Here is a 27902-nt window from a genome sequence, read left to right as displayed (position 1 = left end):
AGATCAGAGGTGGTAGAGAAACTATGAAAATGTCCCCAGCTCAAGATACTCCAAGAGATTGAGGTGAGTCCAAGGAGAGCAGGACACAGAGGATCTTTGACCCAGCCTAGCACAGTGAGACAGGGACTCCTTAAACAAAGATTTCAAGAGAAAACCTTGGTTCTTTCCATGAATTTCATCATGGGGTGTGATCTAACTGAGAATGACAGAGGGGAAATTTCTAGGACTGATGTCAGCGTGACAGAGACCCGAGTCTAGTCCCAAGGGTCACCAATATCAAAGACTGAAGTCTGATGTTGAAAATAAAATATATAGGCCAAAGCTTATTTTCCAGCTTAGACCACATTATTCAAGAAATGGTAGTAACAATGTCTGAAGCTCATGTCTAAGCTACTGACAGCCATACTTCTGCTGTCATACTGGTGTGCTAGTCTTTCCTTTGGGCAATTAAACTGCTGGCCTAATAAATGGCAGTGCCAACAGGACTGCCATTTAAGTGCTGGAACCTGTGCATAGAGGAATTTCTGGCTGTCGTTAATGGATGGAAGTCTATTAGAGTCGAAAACCCTGTTTGTTCAAGGCCTCTCCAAAAATAGTGTGGCAAAATAAGGATATTTAAAATCCTAACTTAGGAAAAAACAAATTGTGCATTGGCAGATGATGAAAGATTCTCCTTTTATTTTAAAACCTCTGTAAAATCAGAGCAATGGGTCAATTCCAGCATTCAGCCAATTTAATTAGCGATCTCAGAGTAATCGTGGTAATGAGCCAAGTCAGCAAAGATGTCATTGGGGTTCTTGCAGTTCAAGTTGCAAAAACAAGCATTGATCCACATGATTTTCCAGGAAAACTCAGTTCCATCTGGGCACTCGAACCTCACTTCAATAGTCTTCGACTTGTAGGGTGTGCAGCACCTGTTGTCTGTGCAGATACCGCAATATTTGGGTCTATATGGATTTTTGCTCACACATCCTGAGATGGTGTAGTTCATTGGTTCATTTGCCCTGTAGACAGCCAAGCACTTCTTCCCAGGCTAAATCAGAGAAGAACAGAAAAAGAGATGGGTTAATATTCATCGCTGACACGGGTAGGACATGCACGTCACCTTCCTGACATGGTTTTGAAGCCATTAGGAAGAATTTTACAGCCTTGGTGCAGGGAGTGTGACAGATTTACATGTTTAGACACACGAACTCAGAAGCTACAATTAGGGTACTTGCAAAATACGGTTCACGGCCATGACAGTAGTGCACCATCGCTTCCGCACCCGCTGAGTCACAGGTCTGCCCAAACAAGCAAGCAAGCCAGCCCAGTGGACTTGGCTTGCCTTTCCTTGCAAGGACATTTTGACTGGAATTGAAGCTCTCAGGGGAGGGTTTTCATACTAGCATGTGGAAGCACAGGGAGGATATATTTTTGACCTCTCTGGAGCACAGCGAGTCCACAAGTACTCTTTAACCATCTCCAAGATCAGAAGTGCAGCCGTCAGAAGACTGAGCACTGCCAAACAAAGGCTGATCCCGTGTCCAGGCAAAGCTGAAGGGGCACGTGGAAAAACGGTCCCCACCTTAATGTGTTTTGTTATATCCACCTCGCAGGGCCGCATGTTGCACAGGCGACTTTCCTTCAGGAGCCGGCACTGGTCGTTGTCGTTGGAAATCCTGGTGGAGATGCCCAGCCCGCAGGTCTTCGAGCAGGGACTCCAGGATGAGGTGTGAACGATGCAGTTCTTCTGCCAGGCTTCCTCCTCTCCCTCATACGCTGCAGGGACCAGATTAACCCCACATTATTCAGCCGGGGCAGCTTTTCATATTAAACACCCTCTCCTCAGCTCATTACACATTCAGGCCACTAACCCAAATAATTAAATCACAGCAAAGTGGCTCAGCGTTCCTCATCCCACCCCCTTTGCCGCTGACCTACTTGTGTCAGACCCTCCAGTGCTGCGATCGCTTGGGGCCGGGCCTCATTTCTTTATTTCCCTTTGCAGCTTTGCACAAGGGGGTCCTTGTCTGGGACCCCCAGGTGCTGCTGCAATACAAACACTTAATTACAGAAGCTTGTGCCAACCGGTGCAGAAAAGGGATGAGATCTGATCTCACCACGAAGGTTCATTTCTGAGCCCATTCAATTGATTCTCTGCAGCAGAAAGAGGTCGGTGGGATGGCCCAGGGGCTTGGGAAGCAGCCACAGCCTTTCACTGGGAGGAAGAGCAGCTTGAATAGCTCTCAGGGAGCTTGGCAGCCACTTGGAGAAAGGGCAGGCTCTGTTCTGCAAGCAGTGGACAAACTCAGTTCAGTTTCCTTCACAACTGCAGCCAAAGTCTCTGCTGGTCTGCAACTCACAGTACAGACCACGGACAAAACTCTGATGGTAACTCTGCTGCATTGAGGTTGCTCACTATTACATTTATTATTATATTATCTTAAACATAACAAATGCTAGTCTCACTTCTGTAAGGCTTCTACTTATAAGAGAAAATATCAAGCAAGGAAAGCTGAGTTATGCCCATTTTGGGACACAGGCCGTGAAGGCATAAAGCCAGTTTCAGTAGTAGATGTTTTGAATTTGAACATACCTCACAGTTCAAAACTGCCAGGGACAGAAGTGAGGGCTAAACTCTGGTGGTTTTAATGCACAAAACAAAGACCAAGGTTTTGTTTTGTTCAACAAAAATACAGACCAAGCATTGAGAAAGAAATCCTTACATAGAGGAACAAAAATCCTGGTTTACAACAAGAATCCTATGTCTCCTTGAGCTCTACACATAGGCTAAAACATGGAGCTAATGTGGATAATGTCACGACCTTTCATCACAGGGTATTATGAGGATAAATTTAAGACATATAGCAAGGTAAGCCCATCTTAAGCATTTGGGACTGTGTTGGAGGCAAATGGTACCACCTCTTCTGATGTTTGTCTTCCTCTGTGCAGTGGGCTATATGGTCCTCGCTATGAATGTGAGTGTGGGGAAAGAAGATACCTTATGTGGTACATAAAATAGCTCAATAATGTCATCAGTTCAGAATTGCAAAAAAGCTATACTAACACAAAGACAATTTAGCCCAATTGGCAGTAAAACTTCCACCACAATAACTGTTTTTGAGGTGTCATGCAAGTTTGGGACTACTAAGATACAGGAGCTTCAAAATCATACTACTAAAGCGATATAACCCAGACAGAAAGCCTCAGTCTCAAATTAAACTAAACCCATTCTGTTTTCTAGAGGACCCAGACTGGGAAAAAAAAAAAAAAGGTGAAGTAAAAAGGACTTGTGATGTCTTCAACCTGTCAGCAGATGTGTGCTTCAAAGACAGCTTTGTCACACCAGCATGTTTGATGAATCTCATAGCACTGCTAAGGAGTTCAAGCACACCAATGGTGTTTGCATGTCCTGTCCTTTGCTACATGCTGTATAGGAGACTCTGTGCCTTTTTCACATAAAGACTAGACACCTGCCAGGTCTGGAAGTACAAGTAGATACTTTGGTTGTAGGCTCTGACTTCAGTTGCCCGATGACAAAGGACAGATCCACCTCACTCTCACCATACCTGCAGAGGAGATGTGGCGTGGAGATGTCTTCCTGATTTTCTTGGAGTCATCACAAATCCACTGCTCACAGCACTTCCCTGCCATCTTAATCAGCTTTGGGTTTGGGCACCAGACAAGAGGAGGACGTGAGTTTGTGCACATGGGAATACAGCCCACAGCCCCATTAATGCACGTGCAGTTGTATTTGCAGTTGGGCTGAAATGTGTCCCCATTGTTATACCTGACTCCATTGAGGACACATCCTACACCGACAATCTCTGAAAGGAAAGAAAAAGAGAGAAAGACACACAGAGCACCATTAAAATAATGCTGGCAGCAAACATCTCTGATGTGTTTCTTTACCAAGCTGCTCCCTGGGCTAATGGAGCCAACGCGGAAACACGGCGGTGTTGCGGGGTGATGTGTTCAGCGTGATGTTGAGCCAAATGTGGTCACACTGTCTAGGAAACTGTTTTCATTCTGAATCACAGTGAAAAAAATGAATCTTTTTATGTGTCACAGAAAAAAAGATGTTAGAAAATAAAACAAGGTTTATGCACAAACGTTCACTTAAAATATCGTTTCACAGCATGCTAGCAAAAGATATTCACAGCAGGAGCAATACAAGTAATTAAAACAGATATTGAGTGGAATTTCAGGTTTTCAAGGATACATGAGAGGACTATATGGAGCTGCAATTACGACACAGCTCTGCATAACACCTGTACCTTCTGAAGCAGAAGCAGCATGATGGCCAAGCTAGCAAAGGAGCCCCTGAAACGGCACTGGATTTCTATATTTAGGCAATTAGATCCCACTTAGTTTGTCATAGAGGAAAATGGAATTTTTCTTGGAAAATGAACTAACACATTGTAAAGCCATGAAAATTCGTATTTGATGTATATTTTTAAATAAAAACACAAAATAGCAAGCTTTTTGATTACTCATGAACACGAATCATATTGATTCAGGAAACAAAACACAAGTTGTATAAAACAGCAAGTTTTTTGTTTCAAAGTTATGGGCAGTTACTTGGAACCAGTGGCAGAAATCTTCTAATGGAAAATTCAGATGTCAGTTTCTTGTCTGGGCACACGGAGGCAGTGTGCGCCCACCGACCAGGTTGCTCAAGTTTTAAGTCTAGTTGGAAATGGAGCTGCAATGCGGCTGCTTCAAGGCCAACACAAACTGAAATGCTGGACTAAAATTCTGCAAAGGCTCCCTATTTTTAGAACGAGCTGAATGAAAACATCAAATGCAAATCCCTTCTTCTGCACAAAAATGAGACTTGTTGGAATTTGAAGCACAGATCCAGATCTCCAGTTCATGCTCAGCTCCGATTTTGATAATGCTTCAGCCTTTCTACTGAAGAGACATCACTCAGTGCTGGATCCAGAGCTGAGAATTCAGTTAAGCTTCTAGGTGTGCACATGGATTATCGCAGTTTAAGATAAGGCTGTATTTCCTGGTGGTTTGCTACTGGTATGTCTCTCTTGGACTGTGTTAACTCAGCCTCCTGCAGGTCTCATACCTCAAGAGGTTCATCATAAGAACACCCCCAAACACAGACAAAGGGGCTGTTGAATGCCTCCATGTAGAACCGTGCTGGATCTGCATCTAAGTCAGGCAATTTGGGAGCACTTCATAGATCCTAGCCCCACGTGCACAACATCTGCCTCCCCACTGGGGCACGTGCCCAGCACCCTACTGTCTCTGCTTCGGTGTGGAGAAAAGCCTACAACAAAAGAAAAGCAGTCGTGACTCCCAGCAAACTCCTATCTGATGTCCGGGTCACCAGATCCTGGGACATACCTCAGCATGCCAGTCCAGATACAGCCTGAATTTCCCACAGTTTCATGCCATTCCCTTTCCCAGCACCAGTTCCTGGCTCTTTCAGGATCTTTGTTTTCCACAAATCATATTGTTTCTGTAGCCCTGCATACACTGGGTTCTCTAGACTTAGTTTTTGGCAACCACCTGCAAAGCAAATTCCTCACAGCAGTTAGTATCCAGCACCCAGTACAGGAGTCCTGCTCTTGCCTTCACCCACACTGAGGCCAGGGTAACAGCTGATGTGTACTCAAAGTGGAGTGATGCAGCCTATATATGACCCAATATAGGAGAAAGAACATGTCAGCAGATCCTGTTGTGTGCATCTGCCTGGATGGTGAAAACACGGGGAAGACCACAGCTTTCTACCACTTCACTCCTGATCATGGGAAGACCTACTTCTCATGTCCCTCAGCTGTGCACACCACAATGCCCCTCATCATACAGCTACAAATGTCACATAATAGGGGATATATTGTCCTGGCAGTAGGCATGTGGAAGTGCATTGGATTGGGAATCCTTCCAGACCTCACTGGGGAAGCTGGAGATCAATCTTCCCACATCACAGTGCTGTTGCCACAGGCATGCTGCATGCCTGTGATGTACGGGAGGACTACAAAACCAAAAAATTTTCAACTAAGAAAGCAAGCGTTTAAGTAAATAAACGTGAAGCAACGTGGAGATCTTTAAAGAGGCCTAGGAACGCTGAGATAGCTCTGAGACAACATCCACATTGTTTTCCTCCCCCAACATAGGGCCAGCTGTAACAATGTCACTCTTGACAGATGTTTGTCTAACCTGTTCTTGCAGATCTCCATGAATGCTCCATACACACTCCAGACAATACATTTGAATGATCTCATATCCTCTTTTCTTAACCTTGTATCTTTTCTAATCTTGAAAATCACTGGTTAAGCTCACAGCTTCTTGTACATACCTTCTCTTGTTGTTATTTTGCCCGTATTCTACAAAAATATGGTTAAACTGCACTTTCTGCATGCTTGGGTTTTGTGACTGAGCTAATGTAAAGACAAGTTCATTTCTTACTGCACTTCCCATCCTTCTTCTGCTGAGAAACAGCAACCTCTAGTATCATTTCTATAAGAAACTTCCAGCTACTCTGAACCTCTTTACTCCTCAAACTTGCCCCTTGTGAAATCTCTGCTGATTTTCTAAGTTTATTGAACCCCACTGTTTACAATCTTTTTTTTTTCTCTTTCCTGTGGATCAGATATTCTATTTATTCATCTTGCAATCAGCTCTCCTCCAGGTTTCCTTTCACATGTACATTTTCTATTACTACCTTATTCGTGGTTATATTTCAGCCTAGAAGACCCTCCCTCTAAATGCCTTTTTCCTATTTATGAATCTAAAACCATAACCAATATGATCTAATACCTTTCTAAACAGTCAGCATCCTTTCTGATCAGCTATCTATGTGATTGCACTCCTGATCTTTTCCTTTTAAGCATTCCCAGAGTAATGATTTTCAATCATTTATGAGCAGATCAGATTCTCCTCGTGTTCTGTGTTTCAGAACAAGTGAATATATCCTTGACATGCACACACACAAAAATATCATAGAATCATAGAATCGTTTGGGTTGGAAGGTACCTTAAAGATTGCCCAGTTCCAACCCCACTGCCATGGGCAGGGACACCTTCAACTACATTAGGTTGCTCAAAGCCCCATCCAATCTGACCTTGAACACCTCCAGGGATGGGGCAGTCACAACTTCTCTGAGCAACCTTTTCCAGTGCTTCACCACTCTCAGAGTGAAGAATTTCTTCCTTAGATCTACTATAATTCTACCCTCTTTCAGTTTAAAGCCACTGTCCCTTCTCCTATCACTGATGCCCTTTCAAAAAGTCCCCCTCCAGCTTTCTTGTAGGCCCCCTTTAAGTACTGTAAGACTGCTAGAAGGTGTCCCTGGAGATTTTTTTTCTCCGGGCTCAAAAACCCCAACTCTCTCAGCCTGTCTTCATAGAAGAGGTGCTTCAGCCCTCTGATCATCTTCATGGCCCTCCTCTGAACCGGCTCCAACAGTTTCATGTCCTCATTTCTTTTTACACTTCTTGAGTAAAAACATTCCAGACACACGAATTAGCCCACCAAGAGTTTGTTATGAGAGGCAGAAACAAATCTTTCTGCTTTATGGCAGCTAATGTGACTAAAACCATTCTAAGATTAAGGCTCAGACCTCAATTTGTCACCGAGAAACTTTGCTAGGAGATATTTCATCCCTGACACTCTCGACAGGATGCCATGTGCTGTCCTTCCTAGGGATCCACCACTGGGAATAAGCCAAAAAACTTCTCCTTAATGTCATGGTTTTCATGTAGACACTCATATTGCTTGTCTTTAAAGCCAGTTGCATACCTATTCTTCCTTCATCCCCAACCCACTACAGCTTCTCCCGTTATGGGGATTAGGGAGTCATCTATTTGCAAATCAGAAGACCTTCAAATGCTGGTTGCTTCTTGCTCATGGCTGCATCCAACTCAAAGAATTCAGATGTCATTTCTCATCCAGCCTACTGCCCTGAGAATGAAGACAGCTATAAGGAAATGGAAGATGATGAATAGAGGAGCTGAGGAGCATACAGCCAGGTTTCTAATGAGATAAATCTTAGCCATTGCTCAGACCAAGGTGAGCTGCCAACGTGTATCTAAGTCAAAAATATATGTACATCACTTACGTGCACATACTCCTATTTCGTACCTAGGTCTGTCTCCACTGTAGTCACAGTACAAGCCCCTGTGGAAATCACAGGTGTCGGCCTCAGTGCAACTTTCTCCACGTTGCTTGGCACACGTCTTGCAGCAGTCGCAGCCGTCCGTGACCAGGCTGACACCTACTGAGCACCGAGGTGGGGACTTCGGACACTCGCACGGCCACTTACAGTACTGAGTCCGTGTGTAGACCTCTGTCGCAGCAGGGATGGTGACAGTCATGGTGGTGGAGGTCTGGGCAATGGCCTGCAAACAGAGAAACACAGCTTGGAGAGCGTTCCAGAGAAAAGGGGGCTATGAACCCTGTGATGATTAGTCCTCAGTAAGAATCCCCTCGGGTCTGAAGAGACTGCAAGGAAGTCAAAGAATAAATGTCAAAGAGCCATGGAAAGGGAGTGATCTCTGCTGTCTTGTAAACCCCTTCAGATATCAGCCAAGGGCAAATGCACTCCACTACGGACCTCCTGAGGATGTCTTGGCCGTCATCTCTTCTTGAATACCACTGATACCACAACAGCTGCTGCCTTACAGTGTCCCAACCCTCTGACTTGAATAGAGCTGACGTTAGAGGCAGGACAAGATAACCTCTGAAACCAAATCTGCCTAACTGTCTGTGAATGTCTTAGTGCACAAGTTCAACCACCTCTGTTAGCAAAATGTTTTGCTTGTGTCTACGCCTATAACACAGAACACACACAGTTCAGCTGTCTGACAGAGTCCCAGTTCTAAGCAATGAAGCTACACTATGGCTATAACATTTAAAAGTATTAAAAATAATAAAAATTAAAAAAAATAAAAGTAAAGAAGTAATGTATTTCCTCTAAGCGCTCTGACAAACACCCCTATCTATCCTTCGCAGTGTCCAGACTACCATACTCAGTAGAAATTCTCTCTGTGAATCCTAAAGCAGTTCCGAGGCTCTTAGTTCTGTCTGTGACTGGCTCTTCCAGCTCTCACACTGTAGTTCCGACGATGTTGCCCTGGCCCACGCAGTCACACAATTGGGATATTTCCGCGGCAATTTTCCACCTACACCTTTTGGCACGTGATTTTGTCCTACATGGAGTCACTGTGGGACCTGTAAATCAGATGAGTGTAAGTGAAGCTTCATCATGTTAGTGTTTCTTGCATTAGCCGTGCAGAAATATTTGCCAGCATGGTGAGCAAGGAAGGAAAACTTTTTTGGGGAGATTACAGCCAAGTTTCCATTTCCTGATCTCCATTTCCTTGGCAAATAAGAGAAAACAAAACTGAAAATTAATTAAAAATCTTATAATCAGATAAAAAATCTGATCAAGGTAGAAAAGGAATTTGATGTAATGCAGTGACGCTACTTCAGTAGACGCATTCGGGTCACTATTACTGAGATAATGGAGTGCTGGGGTACCTTAGCTCATAGCAAAACCCCACAGGAGGCAGAGGTTCGTTGCCTTCTGTACTGGCCAGTCCCTGCAGAGCAAACTCTGGATGACATTTAACTGCACCAGCCATGCTTGTGGTGCAGGAAGGGTGCAAATCAGCCCAGTGACAGGACCACTGTACAGAAAACCTGAGCTGCACATGGGAGTTAAGCAGGGCACAGTAGCTCAGGCACAGAAACAAATATTATTTACAGGCTATCCACAACAACTGGAACATGACTCTGCCTGGGTACATATGGTCCAGAAGCCCTTTCTGGTGACAAGATGTAAGGGCTGCAGAGAATAAGCGTATGACCCTACAAAGTTCAGACAAAGAAACAAGGTCTAGAAATTAAGGCAATCCCATCCATTCCTGGATACCTTGTGCTGTACTATATATTCCCCAGTGTTTTATCCTCTTTACAGTTTCAGATGTCTCAAAAAAAAAAGGCTTTGCATCACCTCTCCATGGAGAAAATGCCTCAACCCAAGGCTTTGTGGGAAAAAGCATCCTCAAGAGTTGTGAACTCACAGCCAATGAGCTCTCCATCAGGATACCTCTGCAAAACCCTTTTACTGTCTTCTACAGCTGCCTTGCTAGTAGATTCAAATTTTTCTAAAGTATATTTCTAAAACTCCTACTGCTGTATCTGAAGGTGCATTTAAGTATCTTAGTAATTAGTTACCCCGTATCTAGAACACTAAATTGTTAACACATTGCTAATCACTGCCAAATAGGCAATGTGTTTGCTCTGGGCATAATTCCCAATTCCATTAAGGCCCCCTTTACAAACAGTTGGCCTTAAAGTTGGCTTAAAATCCCATTTAAGCTCATGTTTAAACTAAAACATACTAATATAATTTACTCCCACTTTAAGGCTCTTTGATGCTGCCAAAGTTGTTAAAAGAGGAACATACAGATCAATGAAAAGCCATGGCCTTTTAATAGTAGTATTTTTCATTCCACTCACAATAATTTGAGTAGGTACAATAATCTGTCACTTGAGAAGAGAGGCCTCTTCAAGTGCAATAAACCTATTTACTTTGTTGCTGATCGTTAAAAAAGTGCTTAATAATTAAATCCAGATACTCAGACAAAAGTCACACAGCTATTTAAAGAGCCCGTTGCCATGGTCCAACCCTATAAGTAAATCCCTCCACAGTCCCTTGATTCTATTGTCAATGGGAGCAAGTTTCTAACCTGTGTAGATATGAAAGCATCTGGGAATCAACACACATAGCAAAGAAGAATCAATAAGCCCTGCTCCTGTGGTTTTAGTTAATATGTGAAGGACTGAGGCTGAATTCTTGTAAAGGACTGGTTAGCTGGGAGCCATTTGGTAGCTTGTGATACCAAGGAAGTGTTTCAAGTGTCCTTACAGTGACTAGATGTTGTAGTTCATGGACGTGCTGGCTGAAACGTGTAGTGGTATGGCCAAGTAAGCCATAGGAAGGACACTTAGTATGGGTTACATGAGCATCTTCGAATAATGAGGGTGGACAGGCATCAAAACACTATGACTCACATGATTTACAAATAGGGAAGGCAGGGAGAGATAGAAGCTGCATTCTGTTCTAGGCTCCATCATCACTCAGACTTCTTCGGAAACTACCGTTCACTGAGCACTGGAACAAATGCACAACCTGTATAGCTTCCAGGTGCTCCTCCTTTGCCCTCCTAAGCCCCTCAGAGCTTTGCTATGGAAGAAACTATTCTGTAGATTTACAAAATTCTTGTCTTTTCCTTTTTCATGGTTGTCGTGGTTTAGCCCCGCTGACAGCTAAGTGTCACACAGCTGCTCGTCTACCCTCTTCCACCCCCAGGGGATGGGGAAGGGAGTTAAAGGGGAAAAGGGAAAGAGACTCGTGGGTTGAGATAAGAACAATTTAATAATAATATATGAATATGTGTGTGTATGTGTATAATGATAATAATACATACAAACAAGTGATGTACGATGTAATTGTTCATCACCCAATGACCATGGCCTGGCCTGGCCTGACTAGTGATCCCAAAACAGATAAGTCCTGACACAGCAATCCCGGATGGGCGAGAGGCCCAAAAGAGAGAGAGAGAGAGCACTCCGAGAGTCTGAGAGTGAGAGCCTCTGGAAGAGCAAAAGCCATTCTTTCTGGTCAACTCGCATCTCTATACTGGACATGATATTGTATGATATGGAATACTTCATTGGCCAATTTATCCTTCAATCCTAAGTCTAAATTCAAATCATAGGGGGAATTGTGGACCCTTGGCTCAGCCATGCTCCCCGCCCAACCTGCCATGCACCTGCACACTGGCAAACACACAGCAAATTGAAAAGTCCTTGAGGTCTCAGTGCCAACTATAAATGTCAGTGCGCTATCAGTGTTCTTCTTCTCATAACAAGTTTTGGACTAAAACCAAAACACAGAGCTCTTCTAGCTGCTGAAAAGAAGAACTAACTCTGTCCCAGTCAAAACCAGGACCATGGTCACTGGAATATCTAAATCTCTTTGCAAAAGTCATTCAGCCCCACTTCTTCAATGTCCCAGAACATTTTGAGATATAGAAACTTTCTTATCAGTAAGTATGATGGTTAAGACATCATGAATAATAATGCTTTATAAGTATCACAATTAAACAGCTATTTCCACAGGTGCTATCAACAAGAAACCACACTGTAATGGCCTTCATCGATGGCCATCCTTAACCAGAAAAAAGCAAGCAAGCAAGCAAGCAATCAACCAAAACAATAACCCCCTCATGTACATTAAGGTTTCAGAAATCATGCCTTTAGGGTCCATATAATGTATAGGAGGACAACAGTTTTGTAAGAAATTCAAAATGAGAGAGAAGAGAAACTTAATACCAAAAAGCACAGTGCTGAGGATTTGCTAAGTTTATTTTGAAATGTCAGAAAAATAAAAGAATGTGCCTGCTAGAAAATTATTTTTTCCAGGTATGTGTAATTAACTTGTTTTGTATAATTACTCTTCAAACTTGGGGTCTGCAGATTTGTCATCTTGGACAGTAAGGAGAAAATGTTCCACCACAAGTTATTCATGAGCTCTAATTTTGCTGCTTTTAAGGTATAAGCCCATTCTCATTAAATCAAGATGAAGCCTTTCTCACCCTGCCATGGCTGATAACTCTTTATTAAAGTCACTCCTGATTTATGCTTGGCAAGCTCCAAAATTACTTTCTTTTTGCATCTGCAGAAAATAATATTTCTCTAGCAACAATTTCCAGCAAATTTCTATGTTGACATTCAAGAGGAGAGAAGGAGAAAATAAAAAATGACTCCCTGCCTGCCATGGCCACAAACTTAACATTTTTAACAGCCGTGAGTTTTACTGTCCAAGTCCCAAAGACACGAAACGGATACCAGCATTTTAGCAACATCTTCTATCTACTGCAAAATATATTTTCAATTTGTTAGAAAGTACTGTAATTCTAAGTTTGGTTTAGTTTTGAAAACTAGAAACACCAAGCTGCAGTGCTGAAGTTAGTGTACATAGTCCAAATTGCAAGCCAGCCAAATATATAGCAGCACTTTTACATAATGCATGAGAAAACCTCCAGCTTTGCTTTTAAACAGCAAAGGCCTAGATGTATTGCAGTATATTCCTTTGCCTCCAGTTTTTACAGGTGCATAAAATATATTCATGTGTATTTATTTCACTGTTTCAGTGCTGCAAGATCTTACTCTTAAAGCTTTTTTATTTCAAATATTTTTCATCACAACTAGCTGGGACAAGGTAGGGAGAAGTTATGCATGTTTTTCTCCTCCACTTTATTGATGTGAAAAAGTCCAGAAAGGACAGTGATTTTTAAATTCAATTTCCCTGGCTATTGATAGAGCTGGGGAACTGGTTGCGAGAAGTTGGCAGATAGACATCTGCTCAAACTATAGTACCTTATCACCTCCTACTGTTTTTTCCTTAGTGGTAATTCGCTCTGAAAGAAGGACTTTTGAGGTCACTCTTAGCTGCATAAGCTGTGTTTTGCAGGGACTCCTTTTAATTTCCTGTAGTAGAACATTTTAAGGGAATATTTTTAACCTACATTTCTGATACTGCCTTTCTGAGCAAATGCCAGATGTCATTGGCGGAGGGATGCGACGTGATCCGGATTATCCCTGGTCCTCCATCTCTGACACATTCGCAAGACAAAATGGTCAGTGAGAAAATCTTTATTAAAATGTCTTCCTTACTACGTGATCAAATTTGCAGATTTGCAGATTTGCAGACTGACCCAAACACCCTTACTGGTGGGAGTTCATGCACAGAGGACTGACAGTATCAGCCTGTCGCTGTTTAGAAATAACTCCAGCTTTTGCAGTTTGGCTGTCCTAAATGGGGACACTGAAGTTAAAACCACAATTTTAAGTGGACACCTAGGGATGCATCTCCCAGGAAATCATTGAGCATTTGCACTGTCCCTTTGCCAGACGACACATCTGCTTTCTCCTGGTTCCATCTACTGGCTGAACTATTTAGACAGCACAAGCAGAAATGCCTGTAGAACCAACTCCAACACCATGTACTGCCTTAAATGTTCTCACAAACTAAAATAATTTTTAGAAGCACCCCAGGAGACTCACGTTCACAGAGTTGCAAACATCCTAATCCCTAGTTGATGTAGCACTGTTCCCAGAGGAACAAAAAAGACAAAATGAAATATAAATAATCTATTAAATAAAGCCACATATCCCTCCATCCCTCAGTTGCATTTCTGGGCAAGCACAGAGGTTACTTAGTTTCATCCCAGAACAGTGGGAGGTTAACAACTCATAGTGCATGTCAGAGAGATGGGCACATTAGCAATGAAAAATGACCTGGTTTATATCAGTGGGCTTATACCAGGCCCTCAAGGTAGAAGTTTGTTTCTTGATCTTGCTCAGTTGGAGCTTCTGAGATGAATATTGCTGAATATTTGCGTTATTATTACACCCAAAACCTATGGGTCAACAAAGAGCCAGTTCTTAGAGCAAGATCAGCAGTAATCACAGTACCATCAGGACTCCTCACTATTACAGTCTTGCTACAAATCCCTAAGCCCCCATGAATGCTCATAAACTATCACAAGGTAATGCTAGCGACAAGTGAGCTAACATCAATACAGAGATATAAACCAGATTTCACAGGACACGTAATGGTAAGAGGGAAATATTCAGGGCTCAGCTTCCCCACAGCACACATGAGCTTCTAGATACCTCATTAAAATTGATCCCAGACATGAAATCTCCAAGACTTATTGTAAAATAACAGAATCTGAACCCAGAAAATATAAGACAGTTTTATAGATGTCAGGTGCCAGCTGGATTTATTCTTGCTGTGCACTGTAGGCTAAGCAGAAAGGAACGTTCTGCATGAAGCATAACACTCAACAGCCTAAGAAAATAAAATACCCACAGTGAGTTAACCATTAGTATTTCTGCAGATCTGTGAGTGATAAACAATCAACTTCCCATAACATTATTTTGGGAAATAAATCTGTGGGAAGAATATAGGCAGATGTTTGGAATAGTCTTTTCTAGCTCAGTTTAGACAACTACAGAGTAAAGATTACATACGTTCATGTCTTTGCCATAATATTGCTTATACTGGCAAACTCAGCACAGCCTCACATTTTCTTCACATTTTTCCATGGAGTGTTCAGAGGAAAAGAACTTCCCTGTTAGAAAGCAACCCAACGTTTCCTAAGTGTTGTCCCAGTAAGAGTAGCACTGGCTTAGAATAAGATGACCCAAACCTGTTTGGACATCAGTACAAAATTGTCAGTGCCACCACAGATGCCACTAATCGGGGCATTAAAACCAGCATAGTTTCTGTGCTCTAAGAATATTCTAATGTCTTGCACTGCACATGTTCGATTTGTGCAGCTAATGAGCTCATCTAGTGAAACCAGCTTGAACTAGAGTTTGAAAAGTAACAGGGAACATCTGGAGGAGCAATGGAGAAAAGTCTCCAGAATCATAGAACCATAGAATGATTAGGGCTGGAAGGGACCTTCAAAGGTCATCTAGTCCAACCCCCCTGCAAGGAACAGGGATATCTCCAACTAGATCAGGTTGGTCGGACAAATTAACAGATTTTAGGCTAAGGAGAATGGAGAGCAGAACAAATGAGAGTGCATTTGGGCCATCCCAGGTCATAGGGTTACAAACTATCCTAAAACTGTACAGAACAAGATGTCAACATATGAGCTGGGTGACAAAATCAGTATCACAGTTCCAGCTCCCAGACAAGAGCAGACTGCTTTGGCAGAGGTTTTACTTTGCAATTAGCCATGTTCTGCCTTTCCTTATCTCCTATTTTTCAGCCATAGCCTTGAAATCAAAAGGAATTTCAAAATGTCCCTCTTACTCCTTTAGGGATACTCTGTCCAAAACTGGGCAAAAAAGTAAAGTAAGTAAAATTAAGAAGCTCCACTTATTTCTTTTTTTTCCCATGGCAAGAATAGCACATATTTCATGGCATTTTTTCAAATCATCTTGCTTTTCATGATTTTTCTAATAAAAATAAAATCCTTATTTTCAAGTATCAACAATTTTCTATTTCTCTTCCAGTGCAGAGCATTTTGCACTTAAAACAACTTTTCATTTTAAAATTTCATTGTTATTTAAATTCTCAAATCTGGAACAGTTTTCTTGACCTAATATCTGTACTTCCTTAGAGTTGCTGCTGAACTGATAAAGTTATGCATCCTATTTGCTTTAAATAGCAATTTTCTTCCCACGTCAAGTTTCCACTGCTATTTCCCCCTAGCTTTGCCTTTCTGAGTTAATCACTGTATTTTCCAACTGTCAAAGTGTGTTTCTCCCTGAAATCCATACTAAGGGTTAGTTACTTGCTCTCATTTTGCCAGTGTTTGATAGTTTGTTTATATGAAATAAGGAAAAGAATCTGGTCTTGGTGAAATCTTAATAGATCAATTCACTGCCTGCACTACAGTTTTGAGTCCTCACTTTAAATGAAATATCAAGGAATTGGCAGTCCAGAGGACAGCAACCAAGATGGTCAGAGACCTAAAGATCAGGCCAGCAGGTCAGGGGAGGTGATTCTGCCCCTCTGCTCTGCTCTCATGAGACTCCACCTGCAGTACTGAGTTCAGTTCTGGGGCGCCCAACATAAGGACATGGAGCTGTTGGAGTGAGTCCACAGGAGGGCCACGAAGATGATCCGAGGGCTGGAGCACCTCTCCTATGAAGACAGGCTGAGAGAGTTGGGGCTGTTCAGCCTGGAGAAGAGAAGGCTCTTATAGCAGTCTTGCAGTACCTAAAGGGGAACTACAAAAAAGATGGAGAAGGACTTTTTGCAAGGGCATATAGTGATAGGGCTTTGAACTGAAAGAGTGTAGATTTCGATTAGATCTAAAGAAGAAATTATTCACTGTGAGGGTGTGTCGTGGTTTTTGGACTGAGGGTCGAGACAAGAACCGAGAGGGAGCACCCACCAACCATGGTCCCGGGCAAAACATGACTCAGGCTTTCTTCTTAAAACAAAACAATTTATTAACAGTCACTTAACAGGAGACATAAGGGAACGAAACCGGTTACTTGAGAGGAGAAAAGAGAAAACAAGGCCAGATCTTAAAACAACACCTCCCCACCCCGTTTCCTTTCGTTCCCGGCTCAACCTCCCCCCTGGCGGCGCAGGGGAACAGGGAATGGGGGAGTGCAGGTCAGTTCATCCATGTTGTTACTGCTGCTCCTTTCTTAAAGGAGGAGGAGTCTTTACACCATTTTTCCCTTGCTTCGGTGGATCCCCTACTCATGAAGAAAAAAAGTCCCCAAACTTTTCCAACGTGAGTCCTGCCCGCAGGATTGCAATCCTTCCCCATGGATTGTACCAGTTCGGGCTTTACCAGTCTCGGCCTCTTAGGGAGCTGCTGCCACTCGCGTCGGCGTGGGCCGTCCCACGGACTCCAGATGCCTCCACGACCTCGTCATGCATTCCATGCCCCGTTATTAACAGTACCTGGTTGTGCATCCCCTGCTCCACGACCTCTCCTGGGCTCAGGCATCTCTTCCCTGACGTGGGTTTCTTCACGGGCCACGAGTGGGTCTCTGCTCCGCCAAGTACACCCTGGCTGCAGGGGGCCGCCTGCCATCTTCACACCGATTTGCAAGGGAAACCTCAGCTCCAGCACACCTCCTCCTGCTCCATCTTGACTGACCCGGTCGTTGTGGTTGTTTTCTCTTAGATCTTAATCTCCTCTAGAGGAGCTCGGCCCGGCGGGCACCCCGGGAGCGAGGTGCTTCCCGAGCCCCCCATGCGGCTCCCCCGGCGCCATCTTGAGCACATGGCTCCGGCCCGGGCCCGAGCGGCCGCCTGGCCGGGAGCCGGGAGCGAGGGCAGCGCCCTCCTGCTCTCTCCTCGCTCCTGAGCAAAAAAGCTCCTTCCCGCCCCTTTGTCCCAACTTAAATAGGGCAATTCGCAGAGGCGCCAATTTGGCTCAACCTCCCCCGGGGGGGGATGGGACTCAGATCTGGTGGCACAGGGAGCAAATCCCCTCCCCTGCCACCAGAACACCCCCCCCATCAAACTATCACAGGGTGGAGAGGCACTGAACAGGTTTCCCAGAGAAGCTGTGGCTGCCCCATCCCTGGAGGTGTTCAATGCCAGGCTGGATGAGGCTTTGAGCAACCTGATCTAGTGGCAAGTGTCCTTGTTCATGGAACTAGATGATCTTTAAGTTCCCTCCGAACCCAAATCATTCTATGATTCTATGATCCTGACCCATGACAAGGCGCTGAGGTAATCCGGCAAATAGGTTAACAGGTGATCTAGTATCAGCTCATTCTTCTCAGCGCTACCAGAGAGCTTACTAATGGGCAGCAGCCACAAACTGTAGTTGGTGAGGTTTAGTCTGAACACCAGGAAGGCAACTTCTTCACTAAGACAGAGGTGCAGCACTGGAATGGGTTACGTGGGGAGGCTCCGAATTCTCCATCCTCAGCCCTTGGATTAAAGACCTCTAGAGGGCACTGACAACCAGCGTTTCTGGCAGCCTGTGATCGCACACCGTGCCAAAACCACACGTGGAGTATGCCCATAAACCTAAACGACCAACAAGATGCCTTCATCACTTCAGTCCTGCGTTGTGCCACCTAAAGTCTGGTTCTGGCACAAAGAAATAAAACCTAGTATTTTTGTTAAATGATGCATTTAATACAGATGAAAGAATTCTGTTTTGCAGGTACATCCCCTCTCTTATCATGACCACAGCCAAAACCGTGTTTTTGGCAGCTAGTTATTATTTTATCTGATAACAGGAAATGTACCAGAAGTCTGGTTTTGTAGCTGGAAGAGTTCAAGATAATAGAATGAAAGAGAAGCTGCGGCTACTGCTCCTTTAATGGCTCCTTTGGAACACATGGCACGTATGGATTTGTATTGGGTTTGTGTGGCAAGGTTTTGGTAGCGAGGGGGCTATAGGGATGGCTTCTGTGAGAAGCTGCTAGAACTTTCCCCTGTGTCCCATAGATCCAGTGCCAGCCGCCTCCTAGACAGATCCATCGCTGGCAAGGCTGAGCCCATCAGTGACAGTGGTAACACCTCTGGGATAAGATATTTAAGAAAGGGAAAAAAACTGCTGCACGACAACAGCAGTCAGGAGAGAGAAGTGAGAATACGCAAAAGAAACGACTCTGCATACACCAAGGTCAGTGAAGAAGGAGGGGGAGGTGGTGCTCCAGGCGCTGGAGCAGAGATTCTCCTGGTTAAGACCATGGTGAGATTAACTGTCCCCCTGCAGCCCATGGAGGTCCATGGTGGAGCAGAGATCCACCTGCAGGCCTTGGAGGACCCTATACCAGAGCAGGCATATGCCCAAAGGAGGCTGTGACCCCATGGGAAGCCCATGCTGGATCAGGCTTTTGGCAGGATCCGTGGACCCGTGGACAGAGGAGCCCACGCTGGAGCAGGTTTGCTGGCAGAACTTGTGACCCCATGGGGGACCAACAGTGAAGCAGTCTGTTCCTGAAGGACTATACCCTGTGGAAGGGACGCATGCTGGAGCAGTTTGTGAAGAACTGCAGCCCATGGGAAGGACCCTACACTGGAGCGGTCTGTTCCTGAATGGCGGCACTCCATGGAAGGGACCCATGTTGGTGCAGTTTGGGAGGAACTGCAGCCCATAGGAAGGACTCACACTGGAGAAGGTTGTGGAGGACTGTCTCCCCTGAGTGGGACCTCACACTGGAGCAGGGAAAGCGGGAGGAGTCTTCCCCCTGAGGAGAAAGGAGTAGCAGAAACAACATGTGATGAACGGACCACAACCCTATTCCTTCCCCATTCCCCTGCACCACTGCGGGGAGGAGGTAGAGAAAATTGGGAGTGAAGTTGAGCCTGGGAAGAAGGGAGGGGTGGGGGGAAGGTGTTTTGAGATTTAGTTTGTATTTCTCATTATCCTACTCTGATTTGATTGGTAATAAAATAAATTTCCCCAAGTCGAGTCTGATTTGTCCATGATGGTAATTGCTGAGTGATCTCCTGTCCTTATCTCAACCCATCAGCATTTTGTTATATTTTCTCTCCACTGTCCATCTGAGGGGGGGAATGATAGAACGGCTTTCATCGGCACTGGTGTCCAGCCACGGTCAACCCATGACAGGATTAATCAAAAAAAACCCCATAACTTCCATTTAATATAGTGTTGTATTGTTATATCAAAGTCACCTCAAGACTCTCAATGAAAGGTGAGCAATAACACTGCATTGCTACATCCCTCTGTTAAGTAAAAACAGATGGAACCTCCAACTTGTCTGAATAAACAACAGCATTTCCAGGTAAAGAGTCCCATCATGAAAGGACATTTTTGCTCTAAGCATGGTATACTTTCGAAACTGCAGTTTATAGTATTTGATGAGATCTGCTATACAGAGAGTACAGGTGGAAAACATATAGGTCACCAACATCCTTAGGACCAACAGAAAACTCTAGGAGGACCTGAAGTTAATTCAGAGTCTGATTGCAGAACATTAGAACCCAGCTTGAAATTATATATGTTATCTCACCTTTTGCCAGGCAAAATCATAGCAAAAGTCTCTTACAGCATCTGAAGTGAGTCAGCTCTGTGTGTACAGGAGAGATGAGTAAAGAAGCATTTGTATGTTTGAAGTAAAAGCATCCACACCAGGCCACAGCCTGGTCATCTGATCTGGGTTCAGTCTGGCCATACTTCTGTAAGGAATGCATCTTTTCTTCACAGAATCATGGAATTCAAATGTTCAGCCGGAGTCTGACTACTGCCTGAGGTTGTTGCTAGAAAACCAAATCAGGAATCCACTGAAACCCAGGGTGGGAGAGGGGTGTCATCAGATTGGATCTTACACTGAGCGGTGGCAAAGAATAATGGTAATACTGCTATTCTAAGTACCAGCAGTGCCAAACCCCACCCATGTGATTGCTGTGGTGTGATTTCAAGGGCAAGTCTTGCACCTTGATCTCCACCACTCTGCATGGCCTAGCTTAGCTCTACTGCACTTCTGGCTCCATCCTCTTGATTCCCACTATAGAGACAGGCTGAGGGCATGGGGACAGCTTCTCTGCTTCAGTAGTGAGGATGTGGAGCAATCAAATGTGACCCGTTCTTTCTTTCTCCTGGACTGCAATGCTTACTCGTCTTCCCAGCCAAGTGCCAAAACAGAGCTGCAGTATACTAAGTTTACAAATGATCAGAGCACATTAGAGGAGATCTTTTGATCCAAAAGAGGAGAAAGTAGTGCCAGGAAAGTGGGAAGAAGAAGAAGCCGCAGGATTCACCGCTGGCTAAAATTTCCCTTGACCAAGATCCAGTCCTATTCACACCAAAGAGAATAGGAACTAGAGATTAATTGAAGGATGAGAGATGCAGAACCTTCCTCATAGCCTCCAGAAAATCCACTGACCTTTGTCAAACACATGTTATAATATGACTATACTCAGAGGCTTTGTGATACTTTCACATCTGTATTGTAAAAAATTCAGCTGATATCACCCACCATGAGATTCCCTGAGAAAAAACAGACAAACTTCCAAAGATCACGGACTGATGTTATCGCACTGAACTTTCCATACCCAGGAACCTCTGTGCAAGAGAGTCTGCTAAATCATCAGTGCTCACTGCACGCAGGTAGAAATGAGTACACGATGTTCCAGACAGTGGAAAACAAGTTCCCGTGATTGGTACAAATGACATGGAGTTACTGATAACGTTATGGCCAATACAGAAAGCTTAGTTTTCTTTTATAAGGCCATGGCAGTGCACTCTATATATGAAAATCAGGATCTTCTTAAAAAAATCTGGGGATTATTGGGTAAATGGTTTTGATTACAGCAATTTGGACAGATATAGAGAAGACTAAAGAGATGGTAAGAGCTGCACCCCTCCTCGTCGGTGACTGTGCACAGCATGCAAAATCTGACAGGAGAAAACTCAAGGGGATAAAGAAATTATTTACAGTGTTAAAAAAATATTGAGCTAGGAACAGTAGTATTTAAATTAAGGAAAGGAAATAGGAGTTAAAGATGATGGGATGAATCCAGACAGTAAGAGGTTAGACTCATGTTCTGAATAAGTGCAGGGAGTCTTGAAGTCTGAAAAGACTTGAAGTCTGAAAAAAAGGACTGTAGGGGTGCTAAGATATATGGGAAGTGAATGAGTATTGTTATCACACTGAGGGCGAAGAGGCAAAAGACACTCATGTAGTCAGGAGACAAACCACAAAGCCTCCCTGCAAGTTAAAGTCGTATGAAACGGTTAAGGCAGGGTGGGGAGAACCACAAACATGAAATACCAGAGTACCCATGTTGTCAGAAAGAGGAAAAGGGAACAGAACACCTTCTACTTCCTCCCCCATCAAACTCTACTGATAGCTTGTCACATCGGCAGCTGGACAGAAACAGTGCCATAGCCTATGCTACTCCCAATAGTTGAGTTTTCTGTCTTCACTATACATGTGAGTCCCTTCTGCCTCTTTCAAAATCCTGGAAAATATTCCCATTACATTTCCCTGAGTGCTAGAAACTGATTCACACAAACAGACGCATATCCACATAATCCACTTCAGCTTCAGGGATCTGAAGGAAAGTATAAAACAATACACAGCACAGAGCAGATGCTGCTTTAAATCACTTCCTCAAGGCATTGAAGTATTGAATAGCCTGGGGGCACATTATCTTCCTAATCTGTTTTCTTCCTAAAGCTGATATTAAGCTTTTAGCCATATCACAGGGTACCAATATCAAACAACTGCCTCTTAAAATCCCCCTCAATGGATTAAATTAGACGTTTTGTCACTGTGTTTTAGAATTGCTGAAAAAGAACTGTAAAAGGAAAACTGAAGTCCTTTGCAACAGTGTTATCAGATGTTCAAAAAGAAGAGCAAGTAGCTGAATGCTAAGCACAAACTTCTGAGCAGTTTTTTCCAGACTCAAAAAGCAAAAATCCCCAGAGCAAGAACTCACACATAAAAAAAAAAAAAAACAAACCTAAAGATTTTTAAATAAAACCAGTACATTCAATAGAAAAGTAACTGCAAGTTCTGGATGAGTTCAGATGCACAGAACCACCCAGAACGTGACTGGAAGGGAATCTGCCCATGCACACCAGGTAGACAAGAAGCCAGAAACCCGGTGACCCATGAACTAGAGAGATGATGAATGGCTGTAAGCTCATATTAGAAGTTAAAGTGAGATCAGCACAGACGACCTTGCCAAATTTACGGTGAAATCGCTCAGTAGGAGTGTGGTGATTAGCTAGAGGCCTCCTTTTCCCAAGCTTTGTTGAGCTTATCTGCCCCAATTCCCTGGCACAAGGCCAGCCTAACTGAAGGAGTTTACTAGCTCAACATGTGGAACAGAGACTTTACTTGTCAAAACATGAATACAAAGACCCTTCACACAGATGATATTGGAAATCATGAGGGTTAAAACTATGAGGACAGAAGAAACCAGTAAACAAATCTGGAATTTGTTAACTTTTTGAGATGACAGTCAAGACCCTGAAGCGGATTGGAGTACAGCCTTTGTAAGTGGAAAGCAGGAGACTGTAAATTAAGTACACTCAATGTACTCATCATCAGATGTACCAGATCCAGGACACTCCTGTGCTGAGTTTTTTATGACCATAGAATGATAGAATCATAGAAAAGTTTGGGTTGGAAGGGGCCTTAAAGATCATCTAGTTCCAATCCCTCTGCCATGGGCATAATTTGTTCCAAGAGACGGGCCTGAACAAATAGTTTATAGTCCACCAAAAAGAGACTGATAGAATGAAGCATCCTCTTGCTTTGACATCTGGGAAATCGAGATCTAGTGATCATCTTACCCAGCTTCTCATCTCAATCTCAGTGGTAGTCAGGTGCACAGGTCTGTACAGTACCTGAGCCTAAAGGGATATGCAAAAGGACATCAGAAGTCCACAAACTGAATGCCATCTAGTATGAAACTAATCCATTAAAGCTGATACCACTCTGAGATAAAAGAGCTCTTCATAAGAGACTCTAACTTATCTGGGGATGTCATGGTTTGATGTAGGGAGGGGTGGGGGTTCTGGTGGCAGGAGAGGGGCTTTGCTCCCTGTGACCTCCCTGGTTTTGGAACCAGGTTAGACTTGATTCTGGCCACCAGATCAGACTGCCATCCCCCTCAGGCTTGAGCCAATCGGCGCCTCTGCGAATTGCCCTATTTAAGTCGGGACAAAGGAACCAGAAAAGGTGCTTTGCCCAGGAGCGAGCAGAGAAGGGAGGAGGCCACTGCCCCCGCTCCCTGGCTTCCGGCCAGGTGGCTGCCTGCGTCGGGCCAGCGCCGCCCACTGAGGATGGTGGTGGCGGAGCCGGCTGGGGAACTTGGGGAGCACCCCACTCCCAGGGTGCCCACTGGGCTGAGTTCACCTGGAGAGGACCGAGATCTGAGAGAAACAGCTGCATCGACACCAGGTCAGTGAGGATGGAGCGGGAGGAGGTGTGCCGGAGCCGAGTTTCCCCTGCAGCTGGTGGTGAGATGGCAGACGGCCCCCCTGCAACCAGGACGGCCTCGGTGGAGTAGAGACCCACTCGCAGCCCGTGGAGAGGAGATGCCTGAGCCTGAGGATGGTCGTGTTGGGACACACGACAAGGCAGAGAGGCATCTGGAGTCTGCGTGACGACCCACGCTGGAGCGAGTGTCTACAACTTCCTAAGAATCCGAGACTGTGGTAAAGCCCACATTGGGGCAAATCCAATGGGAAAGGATTGTTTCCTGTGGGCTGGACTCACGCTGGAGAAGTTTGTGGATTTTTCCTCATGAGTAGGGGATCCACTGGAGCAGGGGACCTCCTTTAAGAAAGAAACAGCAGTAACAGCACGGAATGAACTGACCTGCACCCCCCAGTCCCTGCCCCCTGTGCTGCTGGGGGGAGGAGGTAGAGATGGGAGGAAAAAGAAAGGCGGGGGGGGGGAAGGTGTCGGTTTTAAGATCTGGCTTTGTTTCTTTTTATCCTCTCAAGTAACCGGTTTTGTTTCCCTTTGTCCTTTTAAGTAACCATTAATAAATTGTTTTGCTTTAAGAAAGCCAAGTCTGTTTTACCCAGGACCATGGTTGGTGGGTGCTTCCTCTGTTCTCGTCTCATCCCTCAGTCCCTTTATTATATTTTTCTCCTCTCCACTTTACTGGAGAAGGAGCGACTGTGTGAGTTTAGTTGCTGGATCGGCCTAAAGCCACGACAGGGGATCATGTTAGAAGTCAACACCATCACAGCTTTTAATCAAATGAAAAAATAATACAGTAATTCCAAAGAGAGCATCTAATAAGATATGGAAAAACATGAAGTGTTTTTATATATTATTAATTCTCTGAATGCTGTAATTAACTTTATCTGAGCTACAGGCTCAACCAACCAACAAACCAACCAACCTCCACTTCTTTCTTAAGAAAAGAAAAAAAAATGCTGTTTTCAAGACAAGTCCATCAGGAAGGCAAAGTTTTGGAGTACGCAGTCATTTGAGGGTCAATTCATCCCATTAAAGGTAGAAAACAAACTTTTTTTCTTCTCAGTGAATGTAGGAGCTACTCTGTTCTTCTTACACAACCAAGAGGGTATCCGATCAGCTTTCCCCCAGAAAACAAAAGAAAGAAAAAAGCCTCTCATAAGACATAATCGGTTTTGTTTATCTAGGAACACAGCTGGAGAGAGGAGAGTGGGAGGAAATCAGTGTTGATTGGGACCTGAAGGCGCCAATGCAGTAAGGCATAGTTACAAATGAGGCCATTAAAACGAGCCAATGTAAGCAGCTTGTTTTTGACAGCAATTGCTCAAGAGAAGGGAAGTTCCTTTCTAATGTGGACCACAGAGCCACAGTGTTAGTGCACATGGAGGCATCTTGTTCGTTTCTCATAGTCACTGCAAAGGATAAATGGCTGCCAGCACAGCGTGACTAAAATACAAATGCCTTAAAAGAATATTTATGATAATCAAAGTCAGATGATGTGCACAGTCAAATTAATTTAGAGCTGGTCAACAAATAAAAAACACTGACAATCAAATGCATATGCACAATGGCTCCAAAAGTCTCCAAATAGCAAATCATCAGCTCAACGTCCAGTATTGTAGATCTTCAAGACACTCAGTAGGTCAGTGGGACCTTTTGCACTGGTGAGATTAAGTGTAAAAGACTCCACTCTCCTCAGCTTCTCCATGCAACTAGCTGTGCTCCAAGCTGCTGGAGTGAACCTCTCTGGTGACAGCAGAGGAGGACATCATTGCACTGACTGCACAAGAGACTCGATAACTACTCTAGATAAAATGCCTAACTTTAGGGCTGCTAAAGGTGGAGAAGGTAAACTGCAGATTGAAGAACTAAGGCAAGACTTCGCTATTCAAACTCAGCTTTTAGCCTCTCTGTGTCTGCGGAACAGGGGTGGTAACACTTCCTTTGCTACAAGAAAGAAACCCTGAAGATTGTGATCTGCCCAGACCGTGGAGGAACATACAGCTGCCATCAAGGGAGATGGCAGCCAGATAATAGGGGTAAGGGAGATCCCAAGAGAAATACTCTATGAAGATATGGTTTAATGAGGATTAGGGACGGTTGGACTGGATGATCTCTAAGGTCTTTTCCAACCTAGAAATCTATGAAATCTATGAAATCAGTATGGATAGGGAGAGGTAGGAAAGCCAGAGCTGCAAAAAGGCTATAGGCCCGTGGCTCTGCTGGTGATGTGCCTGGGAAGAACAAATTTCTATTCACTCATCCATAGAAAAATCAGCATTCAGCTTGTAGCATATGAATTTTGCTGAATATGACATTCAGAGTTGTCTGGAGGACTTCAAATGCAGGGGGACATCACAGCTGAGCAACTTCAACCCATCTACTTTAGCAAAAATACGAGGTTTCTCCATTTTGTTCACATAAGAGGAACAATTATCTGAAAGCCAGCATATTCCTCAGCCTGGATATACTTACAGCTCCACACCAGTAGCAGAGATGTTTCACTCAGGATGTCACAGCCAGATGTAGCCAGGTCCCCACCAATGGGTATGATACTACCAATGCCATCAATTAAATAGCCATACCACATCAGGATGAAAATAGACACAGATATGATGAAGATTTCACTCTGGTATGAAGGGCTGAAATACCCTTGACATGTAGTTTATCTCAAGTTGCAGTCCAGTAGACACTCTCATTTCATGCAATAAAAATTCTGTTTACAGAATTATGGTACATTGGTCTTCTGCTGATGCCCTTGCCAGGGAATGTATTGATTTTATTTTAATTACTATGAATTAAACTTAGAAGGTATAATTACTTTCTTCTCCACGAACACAACACCAGAAAGTGGGGGTTGCAAAGGAGAGAAGTGTTTTCACCGAAAGCAAGAGGAAATTCTGTTCTTTTTGAATAAAGTGTAAACCACAAGAGGATGTGAAATGTGTGGGGATGTGCAAAAAAAAGGAGAAAAAAAAGGCTGCTCTGGACAGAGACAAGAGGGGAAACTTGCTTTAAGGAGAAAAAACAGTGATGCTGAAGCAACACAACTGCAAGATTTGAAGGGTTAAACTGTCTATTTACTGAGCCATGCAGTAGGAAACACACAGCTGTATCAACAGGAAAGTTGAATCTGGAGTTGAAAGTGCATTTTTTAACTTGTCCTTCTCTTCCTCACATCTACCAAGGAGATGAATAGTTGAAGTTTAATGCAAAATAGAAAGACCTCAACTGTGCAAGTTCTGCAGCAATGAAGTACAGAGAGAGGAGAGATCGGACTCCAGTGTGCTGGCAGCTGAACAGCACTTATCAGCAATAGCATCCACTTTCCAGGCCACCATGAAGAAATAAAGCCTATTCAAGGTTCAGGCAAGTCTCACACAATGGGAATTTACTGGCTTGAGGATGACTGCCAGGTCCCAAGGTCGAGCTGGGCCAGAAGCAGCCAAAGCGCTGTGGATCAGACCTCCCAT

At 44.0% G+C, this 27902-nt stretch overlaps 1 protein-coding gene across 1 annotated transcript; it reads right to left on the bottom strand.

The window, feature by feature from the left end:
• Window positions 1-733: 733 nt before the first annotated feature.
• CCN4 (cellular communication network factor 4) lies at window positions 734-27902 on the bottom strand. Its single transcript, XM_086609338.1, has 5 exons — window positions 27825-27902; window positions 8060-8339; window positions 3552-3809; window positions 1568-1761; window positions 734-1033 (listed from the first exon to the last, which is right to left on the bottom strand). Exons 1-5 carry the CDS (start codon window positions 27900-27902, stop codon window positions 734-736), a joined length of 1110 nt encoding a protein of 369 aa, XP_086465464.1.

The sequence above is a fragment of the Tauraco erythrolophus genome, chromosome 3, assembly GCF_009769465.1.
Source record: "Tauraco erythrolophus isolate bTauEry1 chromosome 3, bTauEry1.pri, whole genome shotgun sequence".
Taxonomy (NCBI): Eukaryota; Metazoa; Chordata; class Aves; order Musophagiformes; family Musophagidae; genus Tauraco; species Tauraco erythrolophus.
The sequence above is the reverse complement of the archived record's forward strand: the minus strand, read 5'-3'. Positions and strand labels throughout refer to the sequence as shown.